Source organism: Podarcis muralis, chromosome 1, assembly GCF_964188315.1.
Source record: "Podarcis muralis chromosome 1, rPodMur119.hap1.1, whole genome shotgun sequence".
NCBI classification, from domain to species: domain Eukaryota; kingdom Metazoa; phylum Chordata; class Lepidosauria; order Squamata; family Lacertidae; genus Podarcis; species Podarcis muralis.
The window spans coordinates 62,377,356-62,403,512 of NC_135655.1; the positions used below are offsets into that span (position 1 = coordinate 62,377,356).

Sequence of the window (26,157 nt, forward strand, 5' to 3'; positions counted from 1 at the left end):
TAAATTTGGGAGTGCTCTTGTTGTTGTTTTCTGGTTTTGCACTGTAAGCAAAACCTTTACCAGCTTTCCCGTAATAGCCTCCATAAGACTACTAAACAAACCAACAAAACTGGAACTTACTATAATGATTTAAAGTGTGCTTATTTTAGTCTTGCTCCAGGCTTTTTCTCTTCCAAGAGATAACATAGTTACAGGAACACGCCAAGAGCAGAAAAAGAGTTGATGGGGCTGCCCACTATAAGCCCCCTCCCCCAGTCAGTTGAGGGGAAAGGCACCTATATTTTTTTGTGGAGTGTGTGTGTTTCTGTTTGTTCTTTGTTGTTATGTTATATACCATATTTTTTGCTCTATAGGACGCACCAGACCACAAGACGCACCTAGTTTTTGGAGGCGGAAAACAAGAAGAAAAATATTCGGAATCTCAGAAGCCAGAACAGCAAGAAGGATCGCTGTGCAGTAAAAGCAGCAATCCCTCTTGCTGTTCTGGCTTCTGGGATAGCTGCGCAGCCTGCATTCGCTCCATAAGATGCGCACACATTTCCCCTTACTATTTAGGAGGGAAAAAGTGAGTCTTATAGAGCAAAAAATACGGTAATTTGTGTTTTTATGTTGTAAACCGCCTTGTGGTCTTTGGATGAAGGGCAGTATATAAGTCTAATAATAATAATAATACAATTAAAATATTTTTATAGTTACTTTTTAATGGAGCTGACAAAGGATACAATCATACTATAGCGCAAAGGTACTTACAGGGAATGCAAATCTGACAAGTTTTGAAAAGCTGAGTTCCCAACAAAGGATAATGGGTTATCAAACAGATGTCTAGAGTGAAAACATTTAAGAAGACAAATTGTCAGTTCATATAATCACTTCTTGATCCGTTAAACAAAAAAATGTAACCACTGGTTTTTTAAAAAACCAAAAAAACTTACATAGTACGAAGAAGTGGGTTTCCTACAAACGCATTGTCAGGGATCACGGAAATGTAATTACTGTGAAATCCCCTAAAAACAAAAATTAGGGAAAGAACGATAACACTTTAATGGTCAGAGTCTTACGAAGAGTGGCAAAGTGTGACTGCAATCACAGGAATTGAGGTGGCTGTTACAGGCTATCCATGTGAAGATGCTAGTTCACATGAAGGACAACTTCCATGCAAGCTTGGTGGCATCCTGTGGACTCTCATCACATGGAAACTCTCATTAGACCAAACAATGGCCAAGATGCTGCAAGCCAGGATTAGACTTACATCTAACTGCAAAGAAAACTGCATGCACATTGTTTCATTCTATCTTCATGAAAAAGAAAAGAGGCTTTCATTAAAACATGTAGCTTTCAGGGAAAGTACCTGGAAGATCCCCAAACAAGCTGTTCCCCATTTTAGATTGCCAGGAAGTGAGAGAGACAACATCTTTAAACCTGGAGTTTTGTTTTGTGTTTTTATGTTAGAGAAAACAAAATAAGTAAGGAAGCCACAATAATACTCACAGCTCTTTTAGGCTTGGAAGTGCTTTTACTGCTTCAGGGAACTCTGCCATGTTGTTATAATTCAAGTCTCTGAAAAGAACAGCATCTTTAATATTATGAAGTGCTTGGTATTAATCTATTTCCTCAAAGTAAAACAAAAACAAAAACAAACCAGTTTTTTGGTACAATTTTTTTCAAGCAGAACTAGAGAAATCACAGAGCTTCTTCATAATCAGACATTTATAAAAATATATAACTGTCAATTTGAAAGCAATCTAAAACAGTCACATTGTATTTTATAAATTACTTAATGTAACAACACAAATAGAAATCATCAAAATTGCAGCTGCTCTATAAAGCAGTGTTCCCCAACCTTGGGCCTCCAGCTGTTTTTGGACTACAACTCCCATCATCCCTCGCTAGCAAGACCAGTGGTCAAGGGTGATGGGAATTGTAGTCCAAAAACAGCTGGAGGTCCAAGGTTGGGGAACACTGCTATAAAGGATTATAATTTTAACTGGAATGTAACTGAAATTAATAAGATTTTGGAACACAGGGAAAAAAATTAGGAAGCCATCAAATCTAGCACATGGGGGCCACTTTAACTAAAATGTATAATCTGGTATTTGATAAATTTGTATTAAGAATTGTATTAATTGGATATGAATTGGCATTGTTATAGTGGGGCTATTATTGGAATAATATTGGAAAACTTTTTTTTTTAAAGATAATTTCCCCCTGCTCTGCTGCCAAAAGTTCTGCCCACACTGGAAACCTTGGGGAAGAAAGGCAAGTTGTGATGTGACCAGCTCAGGGTTGTGCAACAAAGCATTAAGCATATTTGTACATGTAAGTAAATACAACTAATTACCATAACATCATAATTATAAAGCAAAACCTTAACAAATCTTAATCTCAATATTCAATGCCATCAAGACTTTTGTAATGTGCTTTATTCAATCACAGAGCCCCAAAGGCAGGATACTTACAAGGTTTCTAGGTTGTTTAATCCATCAAAACAATGATGTCCCAGTGTTTTTATTTTATTGTTATGGAGATGCCTGAAAAAAAAAAGCAGAAGGGGTAATCTATTAACCACAGGAATCACTATGTACGAGCTAAGGTTCCAAAAATAGCTTTACTTGATAGCAAAAAATGTGTTGCACTCACAAGGAACATCCAGGCTGATAGGTTGCTAATACACAAACCCCCTTTTGTTGTTGAGGAAGGTAGCAGAACTGGCAAGCTAATGATTTTGAACCCCACCCTGCATTCCCCATCTTAAGAATGCAGTTCCTAGGTGATAGAGGTTACCTTCAGATTCTGAAATTGACAATAGAAGAGTTCTGTTTTTTGCGCACACCTTACTCTTACCAGGGAACTGTATAGAAAGTGACCAGATTTTGTCTTTTCTCCTTGAATGGCAGGGGTGTTATCTCCCACACCCATCCCACTTAAATCATCTGAGTCTTGTAGTGGAACCCATGAAAGCCAAGCAGATTGTAACACATGAACAAGATCCTGCACAACCCAAGCAAACATCACAGATCTACAAGAATTCATTCACGTCTGCTTCCTTGCTACCCATCACTGAAACGGATTGATCATGTGAACCATAAACAGCCAATGAGATTCCCTTTCCTTGTCTTTTGCATTGGCGCTTGAACCAAAGGGCTTCTGGGAATTCTCTCTCTCAAAAACGCTAAGTAAATAATACTTGGCAGAGAGCCCAATAGCAAACTCATGTGGAATTTTGGTTGTCCTTTTGGATGCACAACCCAGTGCAAGCATGCTTCAAAAAGGCACACACCCAAGAGCTGGGAAATGTGCACAATGCATTTCTGTACCATATATGTGCCAAATTGTCAGTGTTGATCACTAAGGAAGGGATGGGGAGACCAATATTTAAAGACAAAGTCCCCTCATACTGAATAAAAGAAAAGGGAGTTGTGCTATCCAAGTCAGTTCTGATGACCACTTGGTTCAAGCAACAAGATCCTATGTACAGCACATGTGTATACTACCACTGCTATAGATGAGCACAATGATACATGCTAATGTTTTCCAGCAGCCATTTTTCTACTATATGAATGGCAATAAAGTACTTAATACAGCACAACAAAATCTGTAGGTATTCAGCAAAATAATAAGCTGCAAATACTTACAGGACAACGAGGCTTGAGAGATTTGTAAAAGCAAAATCAGGGATGCTGGTTATTTTGTTGAGAGCCAAGGTTAAGGCCTGCAGGGATGGAAGATTGCTGAGAGGAACAACAGGGACTTCAGTCAAACTGTTATCATCCAGCCACAGGTGTCGCAGTTGAACGAGGCCCTCAAAACTGTCTTCTGGGACAGCAGTAATGTGGTTAGCATCTAAGCGCCTGAAGATAAAAGAATATGAATATTTAACACCTTGCAAAATATATAGAGTATACACATCAACGTATTTTAAAAGTTTTAAGGGTGGGGGGGAGCATGAAAGTTGTGAGAGCATCAGCTAAAACTGAATATAGATCATCATGAGCCAAATGAACACGCAAATCAGCACAACCCAGAAAAAAGGGGAATAAGTTATGCACACTGTGCATGTTATCTATCAGCTGACGCCTTTGCTCAGTAGAAACAGCTGAACAGCATACACCTAGAATTTACAAATGGGTAGTTGCACGACTATTCACTGATTCACTGGGCACTACGTTTAAGTCTATGCAGCAGCAAGGCCACCTTCAGTAATAATTTCACTTCTTTCTCACTGTAAACAGAAGCTGACCTGAGCTCTGTGTCTCCAGTCTCTCAAGATAATTTGAAAACAGATTCCGTTACTAATGAATAGAAGAACAAGGTAGCTCTAGGTTCAAGAACATGAGGTAGCCGTTATAGTGTCTTTACATAAATTTTAAAGCAATTTTCTATATTAGAACTTTGTCATATAATATTCTGGTAAAAACAACTTGAACTGGTACCAGAAAATAATTTCAGTAAGAAAGCTCTATCTTTGCATTGTATAGGTTTCATTATGCTAATTTATATTTATTGTTACAGCAGTACCATAAAAATATCTTTACTATACATCTTTTATGCAGTTTTAGTCCTTGTGGCAGGTACAAGTCATCTTGGTAAGAAAGACCATCTCATAATTCCAGAAATTATGGAAACACACAATAAAGTAAAAAGAGAGCTAAGAAATTCACAACACCGAGGAAAGGCTATAGCTCAGTGAGAAAGCATGTCCTTTGCAAGCAAAAGGTGCCAGGTTCATTCACTAGCATCTCCAGGTAGGGATGGATAAGACTTCTATGTGAAACCCTGTTGAGTTTGTCAGCAAAATTACTGCTCATCTGTGTGGATAATATAGAGCTAGATGGACCAAGGGCTTAACTGAGTATAAAGCAGCTCTCCATGGCTAAATTGTAGGCAGTCAATCCTTTAGCAAAGTACCATTTCCAGGATGGTTCATGGAAGCCATGATAGTAAGCTGTTGTGAAACCAGTATTAGTCTAGTAGCATGGATGAGGTCTGTAATGACTGCTTCTCAAGGATCAAGGACTTTATTCCCAAAACAGGTCAATTTTAGCAACGACACATGAATTCTTCATTTTGAAGGCAGTAGCCATTGCGAGCAATAAAAAAAAAATCAGATAAAATATGAGTATGTTATTATGGAATGGTTCCTTAAAGCCCAATGCATTGTGCTACACAAAAAGAGCTGCTTCCCTTATGTACTTAGCAAGAGCTAATATGGATGAGCTTATATTACAGCTGACTGAAAAGCATCTTAGCATTTATTCTATTTTTGAGGAAGGAGTGGATGGTGCTTCACTTCTTCTCTCTCATTCCTTCTTTCCAGTGTCAGCAGGCAAAAGTCCACACTGACTTTAGGAGAATTCTATTTTTAAATTTTCTCAGCACACAAGAGACGCATAATGCCAAAGAACAACAAAAAAAATCTTACAAAACTAATGTATTTAGCATGCTTCTTTGCTGAAGTAGTTTAGCACATCTCCAGAGCTAGTAGTACAGGTTCTATATTTTGATTAAATCTGCTCTGATAAACTGAAGAAAAATAAAGATGTGACCGAGAAAGAAAAACAAAAACCACCGCAGCTCACATTAAGGATGCAGTAATCATTACATCCATCTTAGATTAAACACGCAAGTTGTTAAGAGTCACCCAGATATCCAAATAAGTATTCATATAATATTATAGAATCAGAGAATTATAGCTGGAACGAATCCCGAAGGTCATCTAGCACAACCCCCTGAAATGCAGGAATCTCAACTAAAGCATCTATGACAGATGGCCATCCATCTTAAAAAAAACCCAATGGAGAGCCTACCACCTCCCAAGAGAGTCTGTTCCACAGTTGAACAGCTCTTACTGTCAGAAAGTTCTTCCTGATGTTTTGAGTCCTACCCTCTAGAGAAGGAGGGGGGGGGGGAGAAAGTTTGCTCCATCTTCCAGTGACAGCCCTCTAGATATCTGAATATGGTTATCATATCTCCTCTCAATCTCCTCTTTTCCAGGTTAAACATGCCCAATTCCCTCAACCCTTCCTCATAAGGCTTGGCTTCCAGACCCTTTATAGGAAATGTGTTCCAATGTAGCAATGACTGTGAGTTCTTCATGTCATTGCATAATAGATGGTGGGTGTTTATCCTTCCAGGCTCAAAGTATCTTAGCAACCATAATGGCTTGCTAAATCCACTTCCGCTGTCCTGTTGTAAATCTCCATACTATAGGGATATAGTTTAAAAGTACATGCACACCTGCAAATACGAAGGATTTTGCAAGTACAAAACTGATACAGAAAATAGCCCCCAAACAGTGCAACACTGGGCACACCTACATCATATACTTAAATGTTTCAGGAAGGGGCTTGCATAGACCTTCTAAGACGAAGGGTGGGGGACACAATTCGTTTTAGCAACAACATTGTCTTTGGGACTACAAAACATCTTGCAGCTGACATCATTGTGCTGTTAACTGATGGGTGGGGCCACCCACCTGAGAAATTTGGACAGCAAGGGAGATCCTGATAAGGACTGAGCCCATCAAACCAAAAAGGGTTCCTCGTCCCTGTATATAGTGTTACCAAGCAAGTAATATTTCCTCATTGCTGTTGCAGCAGTTTTACAAATGTCTTCTTTAGTTATCCATTAAGGAGGAAACAGATTCCTCTTCTTTTCATAAGTGCTCCAGGCTCCAGCTTTCCCATTTGGACATTTGCTTATAAGAAATCTATTTTAAATTCTGGTCTATAAATTCATGCTTGCTGGGCACACACTCATATTACTATTATTTTTACTTATCAGGTCTCATTTCACGCTTTAGTTCAAACACATAAAATGGTCAGTGGAGCAAGAACAAAGTAAGCATCATATATTTCTTATAGAAGACAGAACATTAAAATTATTCCTGAATGTACTGAGAACATAAGAAGAATCCTGCTGGATCAGACCAAAGGCTACCTAGTCCAGCATTCTGTTCTCATGTTGGCCAACCACATGCCTATGGGAATCTTGTAGGGAAGACCTGAGGGTATCTGTGCTCTCCTCCGCTTGTGATTCCCAACAGCTGTTATTCAGAGGCAAAGTGACTCAGACAATGGAGGTAGAACATAGTTATTGCTAGTAACCACCGATACTGAGATTTAGGAGCTTGCGGTAGTAGTCTGCTCCTCCCGCCCCAGAGCATGTGCAAGCAAGGAGAAAGCAGGGAATGACACATCAGGAAAGTTCACTGAAGGTTACAACAGCAAGATGTTTTTCTGAAGCAGTAAAGGAAGCAATAGGAATATACTAATTTATGAGTGGCTTGTGGACTTGAGTATCCAAACTGGCATATAGGCATATAACAACAACAAATAATAGTATACTTAAATATTAAAGTATTATTGCTCAAAACCAAGTAGCAGCAAATATAAAGCAGCAGATAAAAATCAAGAGCTACTAAAACAACACAACAACTGAATGAGATTATGACGCACGCATAACACGTCACTTCACAATTTCCATTTGTGCAGCACTACAGCCTGCCAGTTCTGTCTCAAAAGAATTAGGAGGATGTTGTAAATGATGTTATAGAGTACAATGGAGGGGGATGAGTACATTTAGATCACGTATGTGTTCTCTATTCTCAGTAGATTGTTCTGTTCACTCTTGCGGCCTGCGATTTAATCTCTCATTACTCTCTTCATTTGCTTTGCTGCTGTGGTACAGTATTTACATGGCTCAGGAAATCTAATAGCATTATTCCAGCAGTGAAACAGGAGATATTGACACAAGCCGTCATCTCAGAGTGTACATTTGAGATAAAACCGCTTCAGGACAACAGACGTCTGGAGTGAACTTTGTTCTTTTAAAGTGCTACTTCAAAAACCACAAGGAAATCACTCCAATGACTGCAAAGTAGTTATTAGATTTAAGAGGGGAGCACTGATAAGGCTGGATACAACAGAAATTGCATCATGGCAAGGACAACAAATCCACTCTTGAGTTAACAAGCACTTTCCCAGCCGTATTACTTGTAGGTATGGCATGCCAGCTGTATTACTTGTAGGTATAGCAGACCTTGCCATAGCTCACTACAGCCTATTTAATAAATGCAAGCACTCCCACAGCTGGCAGTCGAGCAGTGACTTTATGAAGCAAACACATCAATTCTGTGGCCTTCTTGGAGTTACCAACTGTGTCACAAGAGTCCAAGTGCATGTGGGCAAACACAGATTACACACGTTTAGTTTTACACTTTTAAAAGGGACCACAAAACCTTTCTTGCCATTTGGGTTATGTATTAATCTTTTATTCACTTGTCACTGAAATTGGCAAGGCCAATATACCTAAAATATTGTCTCACCCCTTAGATACTCAATAGATCACTGCGCTCTGCATGAGAGGGCTTCCTGCAGATACCATTTTATCAGGGGGTCTATTCTGTATGATATAGGAAGCAGGCTGTTATTACGTCCCCTACCCTTCAGAACTCTCTCCCATTATAGATCTGAAAGAAGGAGATAGGAACAAGGAAAGAGGCAGTTCCGGTTTAGGTGGAAGAAGGTTGTTAATGGTTTTATATCCACTGGGATATACCCAGCGTTTTATATGCTGAACATACCTTGCCATGATAGACCAGTACAGCTATTGTGACAAAAGCTTAAATAGGATAGAAATGTTAACTGTCTTTTTCAGACAACCTGAACCTCAGTACATCAAGGGCTACCAAATACAGTACATACACAAACCATAGTCATGAAATTCTGAGGTGGTGAAATACGTTTTGTCACGAAGAAAAAATCCCCCTAAAGCTTCCTTCCTATAAAGTTGGGAATACTGCCAGACAACCAGCTAAGTAACGTTTAAACTTGAAGATTTTGGACTGAGATGACAGCTACGTAAATCTTTTTCAAAGGAAAGGAGGGAGGGAGAACAGAGTGAGACCAGCAATTTTCTAGTGTTTTACATGTAAAAGAGTTATCTGCTTTAACATTGCACACCTCAAATACCTTCAAAACATTTCTATCTGGAACAAATCCTTACCCAAAAGGTCAGCTTCTAATAATGCTATAGTACTACTATATGCATCAAACCATTTAAAGTTCTTTTTAGGCAAGTCCTCCAGGGACATGGGTGGCACTGTGGGTTAAACCACAGAGCCTAGGACTTGCCAATCAGAAGGTCGGCGGTTCGAATCCCCGCGACGGGGTGAGCTCCCGTTGCTTGGTCCCTGCTCCTGCCAACCTAGCAGTTCGAAAGCACGTCAAAGTGCAAGTAGATAAATAGGTACCTCTCTGGCGGGAAGGTAAACGGCGTTTCCGTGCGCTGCTCTGGTTCGCCAGAAGTGGCTTAGTCATGCTGGCCACATGACCCGGAAGCTGTACGCCGGCTCCCTTGGCCAATAAAGCGAGATGAGTGCCGCAACCCCAGAGTCGGCCACAACTGGACCTAATGGTCAGGGGTCCCTTTAACTTTACCTTTACCTTTATAGGCTCCACAACTGACAGTATTTGAACACCCTCCAAGCACACAGTATACAGTAATCAAGTTGATGAGACATCTGTTGCCAAAATGAATCTCCTCAAGCCATCATTCATGCCTTTGTAAATTTGAGGCTAGACATTCTATGAGAAGCTCCCCTTGATGGCTGTTCAGTAGCTGCAGATAACAAGCCACCCTAACTGCAGACAGAGCAGAGCTACCAGGAGCACACTGACACGACTGCTCTATTGTTTGGACAGGCTGGTCCGTCATGGCAAAGTATGTTCAGCATACTTCCAATGGATATAAAATCATTAACAGCCTTCTTCCACCTTGACAGAAACTTCCTCTTTCCTTGTTCCTTTTTCTTTCAGATCTACTGTATAGCAAGAGCCTTTGGTGTTTACCAGCTGTGCACCAAGATACAATTGCAATAGTATACAATAAGGTATTCTCAGTTTTTGCTTGAAAATGTTGAACACCCTTGTCTTGAAGGCAACTTCTTCCAATAACATATTCTGCTGTGTGGATTTTAACTACAGTAGTTGGTTTTAGGACAATTTCAATGCATTCTATAGTCAGAAATCGAAGACAAAAGTATGTTAGGCACAACAAATTGCATAAAATACTAAAGAACATATACACAGAAACTTGCCTTTGCAGCTGAAGCATAATTCTGTCAATAAAGGAAGCCCTAAACTATGGTAGCCATTCTGTTGGTGGCGGATGACTGGAGACAGTTACAACGTTGAATACAAATGAATTTCTTTTGCAGAACAGCTTGCAGACCTGAAAGCATTTCTGAACTTCCTTAGACCATTCTGAATCAACAAATGTGCTAGAGGACTTGAATTATAGGTCAAAAGGATTAACATGAATTATTTTTCTCTCTCAAGCCAAATCCATGCATTTTCAATGACATTTTTTTGTGTTTTTGTCCTGTGCTTCAATAATGACTCAGTAGGATCACAAAGGAATTGCACTTGAGAAAATTCCCCTTCCAAAGACTCAGAACTGGGCTGAGACTGAAGTGCTATGGAAAAAATGTTTAATATCTTCACACCAGATCAAGGGTGGGGCCTATATCAGCCAGTTGCAGGGAAATTTGTTTTATTGGTTTTTAAATATGAATTTTAAAGTGTTGTAAACCGCCCTGGGATCTGATGGTCCAGGGCAGTAGTTGTAGTCGTAGTAGTAGTAGTAGTAGTAGTAGTACTGATAATAATTTGAACTTGGTCAGTCTCCTGACAGTCTGCATTCCAACGATGGGTGAAGCAAAAACTACACACATCACTGTCACAAACACATGCACCAGACACGCAGGCACACAACACTCTCTCCCTCACACAAACACAGTCACACACTCATATATCCATACACTCTCACACACCAGGAGTACACAAACACAACATTTTCAGCCGTTCTCCCCTCCAGGGCTGTAGTAGTTGTAAAGATATACTTGCCTGCTCATTAGAGAGAAAAAACCCCAATTGATTATGATCATGTATCCCCACATGAGCAAAAAGCACCTGTAACAATTCCATTTAAAAACCCCTTTCACTCACTGTGAAGTTTTTCTGATTGTTTTAGAAAGTTTTGCAGTTGCAAACAGCATGAGCAATACCCTTCCAAATGCATTTAGAATAATTAAGAGTTATTCGTGTACAGAGCTGTATGAGCTGCTTTCAGCTTCCAGAATGCAAGGTATGTTCAGAGAGAGATGAAAATAGGAAAGAAAACAGATGCAGGAGCAGAGAATTCTCAAGGAAACTTACAAGGACTGTAGTCCGCTGAGTCCCCTGATGGCCTCATTGGGAACGGTTTTCAACTGATTGTTCTGCAGAGTGCTGTAAAAAGAAAAGGTGGGGGGGGGGGTAAGAACATGAACAGGATAAACAGATTGGACAAGTCTCTCAACTGACATTCACAAATTTAGTACAGTTTGTTCCCAATGTACTTCTTTGTCTATGTTCCCTCCCCTCATGCTGGAATTCTGCACTAAATGACAGTTCAATATAGCCTGAGCCCTGTGCCTAGTGAGGGAAAAAAAATCCATATACTCTTGAGATCATACAAGGGAGATAGACGAGAGAGACAAGGTCCAGTAAGCCACCAAAAATGACTTCAGAAACACATCCTTTAGCCTACTGATTAGTGTTTCTTCACCTCAAAACATCTATGCCTGGAGTATAATCAGAAGCTCTGAGACATGCAAACAGGATTCCCTGTCACACGTTAAATTCCGAGGCTTCATTCATGGTGAACAACTGAGACAAAACCTATGGAGGCTGACCTATGCAAAAAGGACTTGGTGTATGAAGTCCTTACAATATTGTGGTGATGCCATTACAGTTGTGGTGGTGGGACTTGAAATTTTGGTTAAAAGGAAAAGATAGCAACTTCATTGCAAGCTGCTTTACCCAAACAACTTCATACAGGGCAGCTCCCACGTAGTTCTAATGCAAGCTAACACCATAGTGCTCTATGCATGTGTGCATGGCCCTCAGAACCACACATTGACCCCCCAATTAAATGAAGCAATAAACATTTAAACAAAGTTGCAACCAGCCACCCACAGTTTAATCCTCCACTGGAATTGTTTAAAAAGTGACAAGGCAATAGAACTTTTCCTGTTACTGCCTCTGCACTGTCCAAAAGAAATCCTAGAACAAAATACACAATTCCGCTCATTCCGTCAGTGAATATGCTGACTGGACAAGAAAGAAGTAAAGAATTACCCCATGAAGCTCTGAAATTTGATTACTTACAGAACTTTGAGCTCCTTCAACCCAGACAAGGCCTTCGGATGAATAAAAGCGAGGTCATTGCCAGCCAGCCGTCTGGAAAAGATTGCAGTAATAATAATAGGCTACAAAAATACAGCATATTTCTAAGTGTCTAATGCATTAAATCATCAGGACATCAAAACATTCATCAAGCAACCGGCATGCTCTGCATTCGATTGTACCACATTTCCATTCACTAGCACTCACTCAACTCGTGTGTTTTTAAGTAACCATTGTGCGTGGAGTTCTCAGAGTCTGTGTTTATAAGTAACATTTAAACTACAAGTGTCAAGCCACAACTACCACATTATGAATTGTAGCCTACTACCACATTTCTATTCCACTCTAGATAACGCAGCCTTCAATTATTGGGGCCAAGGATCCACTCTTAAAAGGGTTTTGAGCAGTAGGATAAAGGTGTCCAGCCAAGTTACTCATGTCAATTCTGCGTGGAGGTGGGAAATTTTGTGCCAAACAGGTGCTGCCTCTTTAAAAAAGAATGAAGGCGACTCTGCAAAAGTTAGATGTGTCAGTCTAATTCTAACAGAAAATTTCAAATCCCTTACTGCAATCTGTTTGTCTTTTTTCTGCATGTTTAGAAGCAACTGTTCTCTCCATACACAGCTCTCTCTGTTTATTTGAAGATTATGGGTTTTTTAAATCCCCGTTCTATAGACCAGCAAATTCTAAACTTCGTAAATATATACTATAGATCTAGATACTGTTTTAACCATTAAACAAACCAAAGTTCCTCAAGTCTGGACCTCACAATGAACTGTTGTTAGTTGAAAACCCAAAGTGGATCTCCTCCTGACAGGCATAACCAAGGAGGAGCCAAAGGTTCAACGCAACTAGTATGTGAAAACCTTGGTTTTCCATTCTCTCTGAAAAGAGCTATTGTACATGTATGTATGTGTATTTATGCACAAGAAGACAATAGGACTCTCCACCACACCCAAGTAACCATCACAGAAACAGCTTTGAGATGGAGTTATCCCATTTATCTTTCATGTGTTCTCTTCAAACATTTATTTAGTAGTAAGTCTGTTGTTATATGGTCCAATTCCTGTCAACTGCTGATGCTTGTAACACTAGATGTTTTATTTAGGAAAGCGATAAGAAAATGCCAAACACCTGGTTATTCCTGGCTGCCAACACGAACAACAGATCATTTTCGGCCAAATTGGTTGCTTCCTTGTTTGCTTTAATGCCTCGGCTAAGATCTGAAGATGCTAGTGCAGATTAAATAATGCCACCGAGAAAAATACAATAGGGATGTTTGTACAAAATAAGTCTTATTGCACTTAGAAATTGAAAACGGTTTTTGTATATTATGTTCCATACCGGTTCCTTTTTTGTCTTTGTACGATGCCTATTGCATTTTTAGGCTGCTTTAACCTATAAACAGTGTGTAGAAAATTGTAGGTGCTTTTAAAGTGGTAAACCATCACAATCAATGCAAGTTAACTTAGTGATGACTAACTTGTCCCATTTATTTCAATTTGATTAATGCAGAGAGGGCTGGATGAGTGTATACAGAAACTAGCCTACTGCACCAAGCTAACATTTATTTTCATCACTTTATCCACCTTTTCCTCTGGTCCCCCTGACTACTGATATGCAGCCCCTGGAAATTGGCAGAGAAAAATGCAACCCTGAAGCTGAGATAGATTCCTCACCCTTGCCATTTAATTAATAAATCTGGTTAAACCATAAAAGTTGTTTTTCAATACATTTGCTTTAACTTTTCTTTTCAGTTGTTCTTATTATACTGCATACATTGCCTTGATACATGTGGGTGCAACCAACAGGGCAGAGCATACACTGAGCTAGTGATAGTGGCAGTCATTGCTAAATCTCTAGATCAGAGCTTTCCAAACTGTGTGTCACGACATGTTAGTGTGTGAGTTGCAGTATGTAGGTGTGTTGCGTGAATGCTCCCCTGCATTCCTCCCGGGACTGGAAAGAGGTTAGTTTAACCTCCGGTTTGCCAGTAAAACTGAATTAAAGTAAAGGTAAAGGTACCCCTGCCCAAAACTGAATTACTGTGTTGTGAAATGATGCGTGTCTAAAAAGTGTGTCACCAACAGGAAAAATTTGGAAAGCTCTAATTAATTTACATGCTTCATCTAGGTTCTATCTGAAGTTTTGTTTCTGATCAGGGACTCATTACTTTTGTGAAGACAACCACCACCAACTGACAATCCGGATTCAGCTGTCTTGGAAAACTGCAGGTAAACTTGGTTGTCTTTGCACCTTCCTGTTGAACAGCTGCCTGGTGCCAGAATACTCTCTCAGATCTCAGAAGCACACTTGCTACCTTTTCAGCCCCCAGCTGCAGACTCTTTTGAGCAGGGGCAGCCCATCTAGCTTCGCCACCGAAGGTGAAACAGCAGTGGCGGTGGGGAGATGCCCATGGAGGTGCTCCTTGGATTCTGCTGCCTACGGTGGCTGCCCCAGTCTGCCTCATGAATGGGCCGGCCCTGCTCATGTGCCTTGACAACACTGACCACCCTGTTCAGAGTGCTGTGACTGCCGTATTATTCCATTCCCTCAGAACCATCTAATCTTAAGGAATTTCAGCATCTCACTGGACTCTATCGGAAGACCAATGAATTTAAATAGGAAGTCCCACTAAGGGACCTATGACAGATTGCTCTTTTTGGATTCTACTGATCCATACAAAAACTGAATTCTACTGAAAATGTCATAATGGTGGAAGTTGTACAGTTACCTCTTTAATAAATGTGTCAGCCTAGCTGCTTCCTGGAAGATGGCCAACTGAAGAACCCCCTATACACTGTAAATCACAGGCTTAGGTTAGAAGTAAACTGCCTGCCACACACACCAAACACTTTAAATAAAACATTTTCACATTTGAAATTCTCTCAGTGTTACAGTTTCCCTACAGAGGCACACTGCCTCTGATACTAAAGCCATCATGGCTAGAAATCATCATCAGAAAGGTTATGGTTATTTTGCACATTCTGTGGCACAAATTCTACATTTCAGGGAATTTTAAAGACTTTCTGCCCTCAGGTCCCACTTGAAAGGACAGAAAGTTACTGAGGCCCAGTATTCACAAAAGGGTGGTGTAAGGATGGAGCCAGACACAAAATGGAAAGCAATTAATGTCATCATTTTAACCCCTCCTTAAAAAATGGCTGAATTCTACACCACAATTATTTCCTTGTGGTAAGGAGTGCCATAGTTCCTCAAGTTAAGTACAGACTTTGGCTCTCTGAGTGAGACTCAGCCTCCCCATTTTAGGCAGAATTTGCCACGTCCAGAGAGTCTAAGCAGAAGTAGAGAAGACTTTTTATTTCATTTTCCCCTCTCCATGCTTCTTAGTTCTCACCTGTCATCTCTTATCTCCTACTGTATTTATTTGCACAGTGCCTAGATAAACACAAGAGGCAGTAATAGTCACCAACTTGGATGCCTTTAAAAGAGGACTAGACAAATGGAGATAGAAGCCCTGCTCCAACACCACCTTTGTAGCGTAGCTTAGTAGCACCAAGGTCCTGTCCTATTCCTCGTTCCCTCTGCTGCCGCCATCCACTCATGTGTTACTGAGGGCAATGGGCAAAGGACTCCCACTGCCTTACACTGGTCTCCTTGGAAGTAGGGAAACAGCCAGCTAAATTCAAAGTCTCCTGCTTAGCAACTTCAATCCATCTCCTCTCCTTCCTCTCCCAGGCATCTCAACAACTAAGATGCTCTAGCAGTCTAAGCCGCATGGGAGGACAACTAGCCCATGAGTGTGTCCAGAAACCAGTACAGCCCAGAGATCCAATTCAGCAGTGTATTCAAAAAAACATATGTAATAAGGAAGAGGGGGAGAAATAGCAAGCTTCATTTGTTCCAGTATTATGACATGAGAGGGGAGGAAAGCAAACATCTTTTTATCCACTTCCTCCACACCATGCCTGATATTATAAACCTCTATCAAGCTCCCTTACACCTTATTTTACAAAAAGGTTACTACATTTTATTCATTATGCTGACTGAATGAAAGAGTTGTCATACAAAGAAGCAATTTTAGCCTGCCTTCAAATAGCTGGCAAAATATGTAAACTGAATCCCTTACCTGCTCAGGTCTTTATTAACTGCTATAATGCTAGAACAGCAGACATCCTCTAAGCAAAGAAGTGCAGCCTGATCCTATACTTGTGTACTTGGGAATTAAATATCCCTGTGCAGGGATTACTCCCAGGTGAGTGTGTATAGCATTATAACCTTATATTCTCTGCTGGTTGGTTAGAATTCATATGATTAAAACCCTCTTACTTTTCCCCATATGATTTTTATTTTATTTTTGTAATTTGGTGTGCATGATATTTTATTGGACATTCACTTCTGCATGTCTTAGGCATTCAACACTCAAACTAAGCACATCTGCCTTGTCTGGCTGATGATATCTATTAAGATATTAGTGAGTTGAATCACACTAATCATCACTGTAAAATTACATTACCACTACTTCCAGCATTTTAGAAAGAACTCAATGATCAAGGCCCCCCCATCTTAAAAATGTTCGTAATCCAACACACAAATAAACCTATTTGTCATCATTTTCTGGAAAATTAATTGGCACAAGTTGTTTTAATATTTGAATATGGAAACCACAACACATGAATCAAAACTGTCGCACACCACCATAACAAAGTAGATTTTGGCTAAAGTGTTGATATAGAACACTAACTGCATAAAATCAGAGTTATTTTTATTATATTAATATATTATTAAAATGTATTCCTAAGGGGCTACAGACATTATTGCCAGAATAAAAAAGAACAAAGAATGCCAAATTCTGCACTCCAAATAGCATTGGGAGAGGAGGTAAATACCAGGATGGTATTCTTAATTTGCATAATTATACAGAAGTAGGAGCAACTATATAGCTGAAGCAGCACTCTTTTCAGTCTTTAATTTGGGTTTTTCAAAACAGTAGTCTTCCATGCGACATAGCAAGCCAATTCTGAAACTGGGAGAACCTTCCAAAAGCAGCTTGTGATATAGCATGGTAGGCTGCTGTCTAAGTGAGAAAAAAGTAAAACATTCTACTATGCATTCCCTTGGACACACCTCAAATAATTTGTTGGATACCATCTATAAATACCAAGGAATAACTATGTAATATGAATCACCAGAATAAGATAGTTCTGCTATCCATCTGAATAATATCATCAACTAAACCAAGGAAAGACTACCTAAACACACGAGAGAGAGAGAGAGAGAGAGAGAGAGAGAGAGAGAGAGAACACATGAACGACAGTAGTGATTATAAAAAATGTGATTTCTTTCTCCTCTTACTTGCCCAAAAAGTTTCAATGTGAACATGAAGACCAGAGACAACTACTTGTAGCAGCACAAAACTGATTTCCCCTGTTAAGGGAAAGACAACTTTTTCCTGAAGCAGATCAACCAACATATTCACACCAAGCAGAAGACACATTTCATATTACACAATGTTACAAAGCATAACTTTGGTTGCACCATGTATATTCTCATCACTGTTGACTACCTAAACTCTTGCTAGGGTTGAGGACAGCAAGTAGAGTTTCATTTTATTTCTTATTTGTACTCCTTCACTCCTTCATGTATTTATTCTTACTCTGTTGATTTCCTCCTGGGCCTCTGCCAAAGATATTGACAGGTGTGCTCCAGACCTATGTGCCTCTCTCTAGTGAGTCAGTCAACTGCCTTAACCCAAGCTTGCAAGAACCTGTGTGACATCAGAAGGTCCAATACAACCTCAAGATGTCTTATGGCTAGACATTTCTGATAAGACAGGGCTTGGAAATCTGGAGTATACAGTTGATTCTACCTAAGGAAACAGAATATGAACTGAGGCCCACAGCACTCCAACACATCACACCCCTTGCCTGATGAAAGCCACCAAGTAAAGCCAAAGTTCAGAAGGAAGGGTAACCTTCACATTAACAAGCCTGTTTTTTATAAGTAGGGTTGTTTCAACTGTGGGAAGCATTTATACCTTCTACCTTCATTTCCAGTCAAAAGAGAAAAGAGCAGTTAGAATGACATCCACAAGACAAGCCAAACTTCCAAGCTCAGAAATACAACATGACTTCTTTTTTTTGTATGCTATTCTATTTGCTTGTTTCTTCTGATCAGTTAGACACACACACAAGTGTCCTATTTACTCAACTGATTTGCAGTGCAGAACAATTCAAAACTGCTTCGTTCACAGCAGAAAATGAAAATGCCACACACAGGTGATATGTCTTTAGAGTCACACAAAGGGCTCCGTGCTTCATTTCCTTCTATTTCAACAGATTACCAACCTCCTGGGAGTCCCTTTCTCTGCACCGGATAACATGGTGACCTCTTACTAGAACATATGGATGAAATGGCCCTCCTCCATAGCTATTATAAGCGCCCATGAGCTCTGCAGCTGTACAAATATCATGCCTGAAGTTCAAGGAAAGTTTGAAAACCACATTTACTACAGCTGACATTTAAGTGGATTGACTGTACATTTTTCCCATAGAGAAACAATTAATATTTCTACCCGAAAGTAGAATGGCTGACCAATCTCCTCAAAGATTAAACGAAAGATTAAAGGGATAGTCCTGGCACTTTATTGACTTAGGCTATTTATAGGCCTATAGCAAAAGGTGCTCTGGGTGGCTTGCTTGACAACCATATTAGTGAAGCTCCAGCAGCAGAAGCAGAACCACTTTGTGACTTTTCTGACAGTTAGCAAAGCTCAGGTTCAGGGCAAATCTGTTCAACTATGAGAAACAAGCAGAAGATGCATGCGAACTGAAAAAAGCATAGTTGTGAATGGCTCAACACAAACCCAATATTATGACAACATGCTAAGAAGTGTTGAAATTGAGGGAAACCTAGATTGTTGAGCTAAAACCTACATAACTTTAACTATTCATAAGCCCATATGCTCTGAAAGGTCCACTGGAAAAATGAATTTATGTTCATTGCAACACATAAAAAGTGGTTATGAAATCAGTCTTAAGCAAGTTAACTAAAAACCTTAATGTTGATAGCGGAGACAAAGAGTGGAATTCAACATCCCATGGTGAACATCACATTAACACAAGCACTGTAGCTTCCAGATGGAACACTCCCTCTCTTCTCCCCTGCACAGTTCTGGAGGTTCTCCTGTGTTGCCCAAGACAATGTCAGGGGGTGCAAGGTAGGGGTACAGCCAAGGGGTGCAGCTGCCCCCTAAATCAATTTTAAAGACACAAATCTGAGGTTCTGTCCCTCTCCTAACAAAAATCCTGAGCAAGTTCCATTGTACAAGCACAAGTCCTCAGGCACAAGTCCTCAGGGTGTGCATTGATTGGGACTGCCACACAGCCAGGATTCAGCAGCTGGAAACAGTGTCTGGGCAGAAATCACTAGAATGCCCAGGAAAATCCAGATGTATGGCAACCCATGTCTGAAGTGTAGATTTTGGTGAATTTTCTTAAAAATAGCTCAAAAACTTCCTTTTTCTTTTTTTTGAGATTTTGCAAAAAAGAAAGTGCACAACAACTTCGGGCCAAACTGAAAAAAAGCTCAGTAACTTCCAAAACACAGTAGCATAAAAATAAAGCAAGAAACAAGGCAAACACAATACTGTTCAACATCAACACATAATAATTTTTTTAAAAAAACAACTAATGCGAAGAGAGTGCTAAATACCAGCCTAGTGTCAGCTGGCATAAACCCTCTGGGAAGGCACATTCCACCCATGACGCATCAACACAATTCTAGGGAGTAGCTTCTCATACAGTTTCAACCACAAAGGGGTTGGAGAGTCATTTTTAAAAAAGAGATAGGCATAAAGAGGTCTGGTTCAGACATAACTCTAAACCAAAGCTCGGTATTATGGAAACAACAATCACAGGTAGCAAGTAGGTACACACACCCCTACTGGTTTTTGTGAGCTGCTCTGTGCTTTTAGCTAAATGAATTTAGGACTGAGGGACACAGGTTTCCTGTTAATTTATTCCACAAATCTGTATTATTTTTTTCAAATAAAACATCCAATAAAAAAAATTAAGGGGGAAGATAGGACATGAAGGCTTAAATCACACTGGAACCTAATATAGCCAATATTTGAGTGTTGTTAATGGAACACGGTGCTTTGGATGTGATGCTGTCATTTGCTGTGCTAGCCTGTGAGTTACACAGAACTCAAAATCTTGGCAGCATAAATTATTTTATATGAAAAAGAAGGAATCTTGGAGCAAGACTGCACCACAGAAGCTGACCTGACAGTTACACCACCACCCTACCTTTTGTATTTATTTATTTTAAAATTTTCCTCACCTCTTACACAGTTTGTATAGCATCTTACCTAAATAAGTAGTTCTGGAGAACTCAAAAGCTTGCAACACTTATGTGGCATAATAAAGGTACTGTCCAACTGGATTTCAGGGTGTTTTCCAATGGGCCAACAACGCTACATTTGTTTTTAAAATACCTATTTTTAGTGAAACACAGCAACCTGTGCTGAAATATAAATTCCTTTGTAAGGAAGGCTGGTAAATTGGAGGCAAACACTCAAGAGAATTTTATTTTTTGTATCACATGCAGGGCTGTTGCATATTCATATTAAGGTACGTAGGTGCCACTGTGGTCTAAACCACTGAGCCTCTTGGGCTTGCTGATTGGAAGGTTGTCAGTTCAAATCAGTGCGGTGGTGCTGAGCTCCTGCTGCTCTGTCCCAGCTTCTGCCAATCTAGCAGTTTGAAAGCATACCAGTGCAAGTAGATAAATAGGTACAGCTGCGGCAGGAAGGTAAATGGCATTTCTGTACGCTCTGGCACTTGTCACGGTCCTCCGTGCACTAGTAGTGGTTTAGTCATGCTGGCCACATGACCCAGAAAGCTGTCTGTGGACAAACGCTGGCTCCCTCAGCCTGAAAAGTGAGATGAGCGCCGCATACCACAGTCATCTTTGACTGGACTATACCCTTCAGGGGTCCTTTACTTTTACCTTATATTCATATTATGTTTGTTTAAAGAGCACACCTCATTAAATGACCTGGCAAAGCCCTTGGTGATCAGCTGTTCTTTATAGACTGATCAATTCCATTTCAGTCATTTGTAAATTACGGTACTTTCACACAAGTATCTGTTATAAAGAAAGACAAGAAAATTTCAACTATATTCCTAAGTACTGTAAGATTCCTATGGAGATGGCGTAGAAAATTAAAAGTTGTTAAGTGCAAAACAGAGCAGTGAATAATACAAATCCATGTCCTGCTTTTCATCTGTGTATAAACTGAGACACTCATATTTATGGCTGCCCTTGTGATAATTAGAAGTCACCATCATGTAAACAGCAAACTTTGCAAAAGGCCATGGGGGAGAACGGGAGATTAAAGAAGCTAATTATAGTAACCTGGCATGGAGAGGCCGAAATGAACCATAGAAAACAAAGACATATATATTAGAATGTGAAGCATGCCTGCTTTAGTTTGTGGCATACTAAAAGGCTCCTGTGTGACCCAACAGAAGCAAAATGATGCTTACCAAGTCAGGTAGCATGAAACACCTGGACACAGTTTAATATAGATCCCTTCTGTCTCATCTATCTTAATTCAGCTTTGGACATTAATTTTCTTTTTGGATGTTGGGTTTTTTAAATGAATGTGCATAACTTAAGATTGCCCTTTCTAATGAAGGTGCCAGTCCCCCACCCTTTTGTTTCTCCCCCCTTTTTTTAAAAAAAACCTTCTCCTCCTGCCTAGTTAAGAAATCCCTTTCTTGTAACAGACTCCAATCTCCTTCAGTGGAAAGTGAAGCAGGTAGGAATTTCATCTTAATTACCAATACAGTAAGCAAAGTTCTTAACCCGATATACTTTCTGGGTTAGTGGAGTCTGTAACCTGAAGCGTATGTAACCTGAAGCGTATGTAACCCGAGGTGTACACACCTGAGAGGATTTTTTTTAATTTTTATGTATGATTTTCAATTTTATATACTTCAATAATTTTACAATCATTTTAACTTTTCTAAACTCGACTTCATTCCCCTTTTCTGCAGTTCCTTGAATTTATTTTTTACATTTTCTGCATATTCCAAATTAACTTAATCATTTATTTATCTACCACCTGAAAGGTCTTAGCAGCCTTCTCCTGCAAACTCACACGCTCATTTTCTTCCTTCTGATTAGGATACTGAGTCCTCTGCCCCATCAACTCACTTCTCCTAGAACTCATTTTTAAAGTAAGCAGTTTAGAGATGAGCTTTCTGTGTGCCATCTCTCTCCAGCTTTGACTGAAGCTGGTCAGGATCAGGCTCCATGATCCCTTTTTACCAATGGAGAACAATCCCCAGTTGGTAAGCAGCAGGGTGTAATGGAGCTGCCACCGTCAGCACCACCACCCTGTAATTCATGCAGGTCAAGACAGAGGCGGGCAAAAGCCTGCTCTGGGCTATACCTGTCTAAGAGTTGGCATCACAATGGGGCTGGCCCAGGGTCCATTGGATTGCAGATCAGATAATCCCTTCCCCTAGAACACCCAATTTGTGGGCTTTCTGCAGACTTCCCACCAGTAATACTTCTGTCCACTTTCAGTGGTAGAACAGAGATGTCTGTGCTGGTGTCACTCAACAGAGGAGGCTGGTGAATCTGTTCCAAGTTGGGTGAAAGGAAACCACTATACCACCCTAGCATGTAGGATTGGGTTTTTGGATTGCATCCCAAGTCTATTAACTGGGGGGGGGGGGAGCACTGGCTTACATTCTTTATGAAAGTGTTCTCTACTTATTTTTAACACCATCAGGGAACTGAAAGGCCTAGAGCCTTTTGAATTCAGTTGTAGTAAGATTTGCAATGCCCAGTAGCATTTGTTTTCATGCATTTTGTTTTGTGAATGAGACCTAAATTTATCCAGCAGTGTAAGCAAATGCCCTAAAATGACCATGCAGCCATTCCAATGTATCATAGGAGGACTGGATGTTGCAACTCAACAAATTGTAACTCTTTGTCGTAATAAATGCATCCTATTTTCATTACTGCGGGAGGCAATGGAAGACTGGAGTGCCTGGCGTGCTCTGGTCCATGGGGTCACGAAGAGTCGGACACGACTAAACAACAAAATTTTCACTACAGCTAGCAGAGGGTTTGCCTGCTAATCCAAGTCAGAAAACTAGAGCACACTGCATCAAAAAAAGGTCAACAAAATTTGTAGTTGAAGTATGTCTGCTATTTTGTGCTGCTTTCCTTGAGGCTCCTGTTCGTGGGTGGAACCTTTTTGTACCAGAGAGTTTGGACGAAGTAGGCTGGTGAGTTTTTTTAGTTTCTGTGCTTCTGGGGATTTCAGATTCTTCCCTCCTAATTCCCACGCTGGAAAAATACTACTCACTGGGAAGAAAATAGCTGTAGTCACAGAAGTTTTAAGAGGACCAGTGAAGAAGCCTGCTAAGAACTTCCTTGCTTTTTTTCTAAGAAGTAGAAAATATTAGCAGGAAATTCCTGACTCCACCCAGACCCAGTTAAGTGCAATGCCACCCACTGACTATTTACACATCTCCCCCACCACTCCTAAAAAACACACCAAATAAACATGCAGCAACAACACTTAAAGAAATCAGCACTGTTGAAACATCTGGTAGTTGAAGCAGTGGCATTGTGGAGCAAAAACAGGAATGGGGAGCACAGAACTTTTTTTTCTGAGGAGAAATTATGACATGTGTCAAAGCACTAGGGTAACTAACTAAGAGACACTCCTTGATCTGGCAAGTGACTGAGGTGATAATGACACTTTCAAGTTTTGCTACTGAGACAGGTTAGCAAATAGGAAGTCAGAGAAGGAGGAAATAACCAAGCAGAGGCTAGACACTTCTTCCTTTGATGGGTCCTCATCATGCTAGCAGTTTAAATGGCAACATTTCTTTGAAATATTTTTAAAGGCTAAAGGCTGCATTTCAGCTACCTGAAAACCTTTTGCTAAAGGTCACATTGTGTTTTACTAATTGAACCTGCAGTCAGAAGAAAGGATCGCCAAATGCAATAAGAGTTTGCACCTAGGAAACTATGCTTAAGACTGCAGTCATAGCAAGACAAACCATGAGCTGTAAACTCAAGGAACAAACCTTGGATACACCCATTGCTTGTTTGTAGCAAGACAAATCACAAGCCTGGATTTGGACAGCACACTAAGCCAGGGTCACTCTTATACCACTTTGACTGTCATGGCTTTCCCCAAAGAACCCTGGGAACCTATTAGGGTGCTGAGAGTTGTTAAGAGCCCTCATAGAACTATAATTCCTAGCCCCCTTAACAAACTACAGTTTACAATATTTTTGGTGGGAGCCATGAGTGCTACAGTAGTACAAGAGCGATTTAAATGTATGATGTGGCTATGACCCATGGATTAGCTCACAGCAGTACAACAAACAGAGAGGACTGCAGCAACCATTATCTCCTCTCCAGGAACCCACACGTTTGCGCTAAGCCGTAGTTTAGATTCGCTTTATGTGTGAACCAGGTCACGGTGACATTATTCACACATTTGTATACTTGGATAGAGAGTATGAGTATGTTTCTTTTCTCTTGTGTAGCTTTTCGAGCTTGATAATGTGCATGATGAAAAAGACACACCTTAAATTCTTTTCATTTTTGTAGCAAGGGAACAGAAATATGTTAGAATGTTGCACCAGAAAGGCAAGTAATAAATTAAATCAGGATTTCTCAGTCCCATAATAAAATGGAACACTTTTCTATGCTTTTTCTTCTTCTTCTTCCTAAGCACTATCATTACAGTTTGCAATAAAGATACTTTGGGTATTGTGCAATGGAGTTCCAAGTATATAGTGGCTAAAGGTTCTGCCTTTCGGCTCCTCATCTCAAGACACACCCCAAGTTTACAGAAGTTACATAAAGACTGAAACACCCACATAGTTTGGTTTTATTGCTTTGTACTTATAGGCAGAGTTGGGGGTGGGGAGAGATGAATGCAAATCATTCAAAGAGTTGCTTATTTATTTTAAACATATAGAAACACCTGAGGAGATGGACACCAAAATACTATACAGCAAATATTTATATAGAAATATTTATATATAAAATAAAACAGGCAACACAGTTTTCAATCTATTATATAAAGCACCTGGTATAACTTGCCTCCTTTAATATTAATAAATGTCTATTATTTATTAACTTAGCAATTATATAGTGCTGTTAGGATGTTTGAAGTGTTCTACATATTATTAATTTTTTTCACAGTATGTTGCAACACTCTGCAAGGAGTATCATCTCCTCTATATTATGGGACAGGGACTAGGACTGAAGACAATTGCTTGTCTATGGCCACCCACCTTGCGAATCATTGCCAAAGCAATGTTTGCATCAAGGATCTCCCTGCTCACATTCTCACGTAGCCAATTACCACCCTTGTGCATTTTATTTTGAGGCTGTTTACAATTAAACAGTAGCCGCTACGACCAATATTTAAGATTTTTGCATTAAATGGCATTATTCTGAATCAAGTTGTAGTGCTATTAATATTCTATAAACTTGCATGCAACTGTTCTACTGGGTCATATTTGAGCAATCGTTTAAAACAGGGTAGGTAACCTTTGGACCTCCAGATGGAGAACTCGAGAAGTTGCTGGACTCCATCTCCCATCAGTCCCAGCCAGCAAGCCCAACAATGACTGAAGGGGCACAAGCTAACCACATCTGCCTGAAAAAGAATATAGGCACTACCCTAATCCCTGAGAGATTCCCAAGCTATTCGTTGAGGGTTTTGAACTTAAATTTGTCTTTAAAAAGAAAAAGAAAAAAGCACTCTCAATATGCTTTGAGTGTGCCACACCACTGTTGAGGAATTATCAAAAAGGGACCTGTATTTTAATGGAGTGAAAGAAGATACAATATGTCACAGGGTTTTCTACTTTAAGCATTTTTTTCTTGCTACTTCATTGCCTGTTCTGTCCACGTT

General features: G+C 40.0%; 1 protein-coding gene across 1 annotated transcript in view; it reads right to left on the reverse strand.

Moving 5' to 3' along the window:
* The window catches only part of LGR4 (leucine rich repeat containing G protein-coupled receptor 4), an 81,456-nt gene that overhangs the window by 15,844 nt on the left and 39,455 nt on the right, over positions 1–26,157 (reverse strand). The window contains exons 3-9 of the mRNA XM_028729430.2: positions 12,210–12,281; positions 11,217–11,288; positions 3,633–3,848; positions 2,457–2,528; positions 1,489–1,557; positions 933–1,004; positions 751–822 (exon numbers count right to left, since the gene is read on the reverse strand). Coding sequence (XP_028585263.2) covers positions 751–822; positions 933–1,004; positions 1,489–1,557; positions 2,457–2,528; positions 3,633–3,848; positions 11,217–11,288; positions 12,210–12,281 — 645 coding nt within the window. The remainder of the gene's footprint in view (positions 1–750; positions 823–932; positions 1,005–1,488; positions 1,558–2,456; positions 2,529–3,632; positions 3,849–11,216; positions 11,289–12,209; positions 12,282–26,157) is intronic.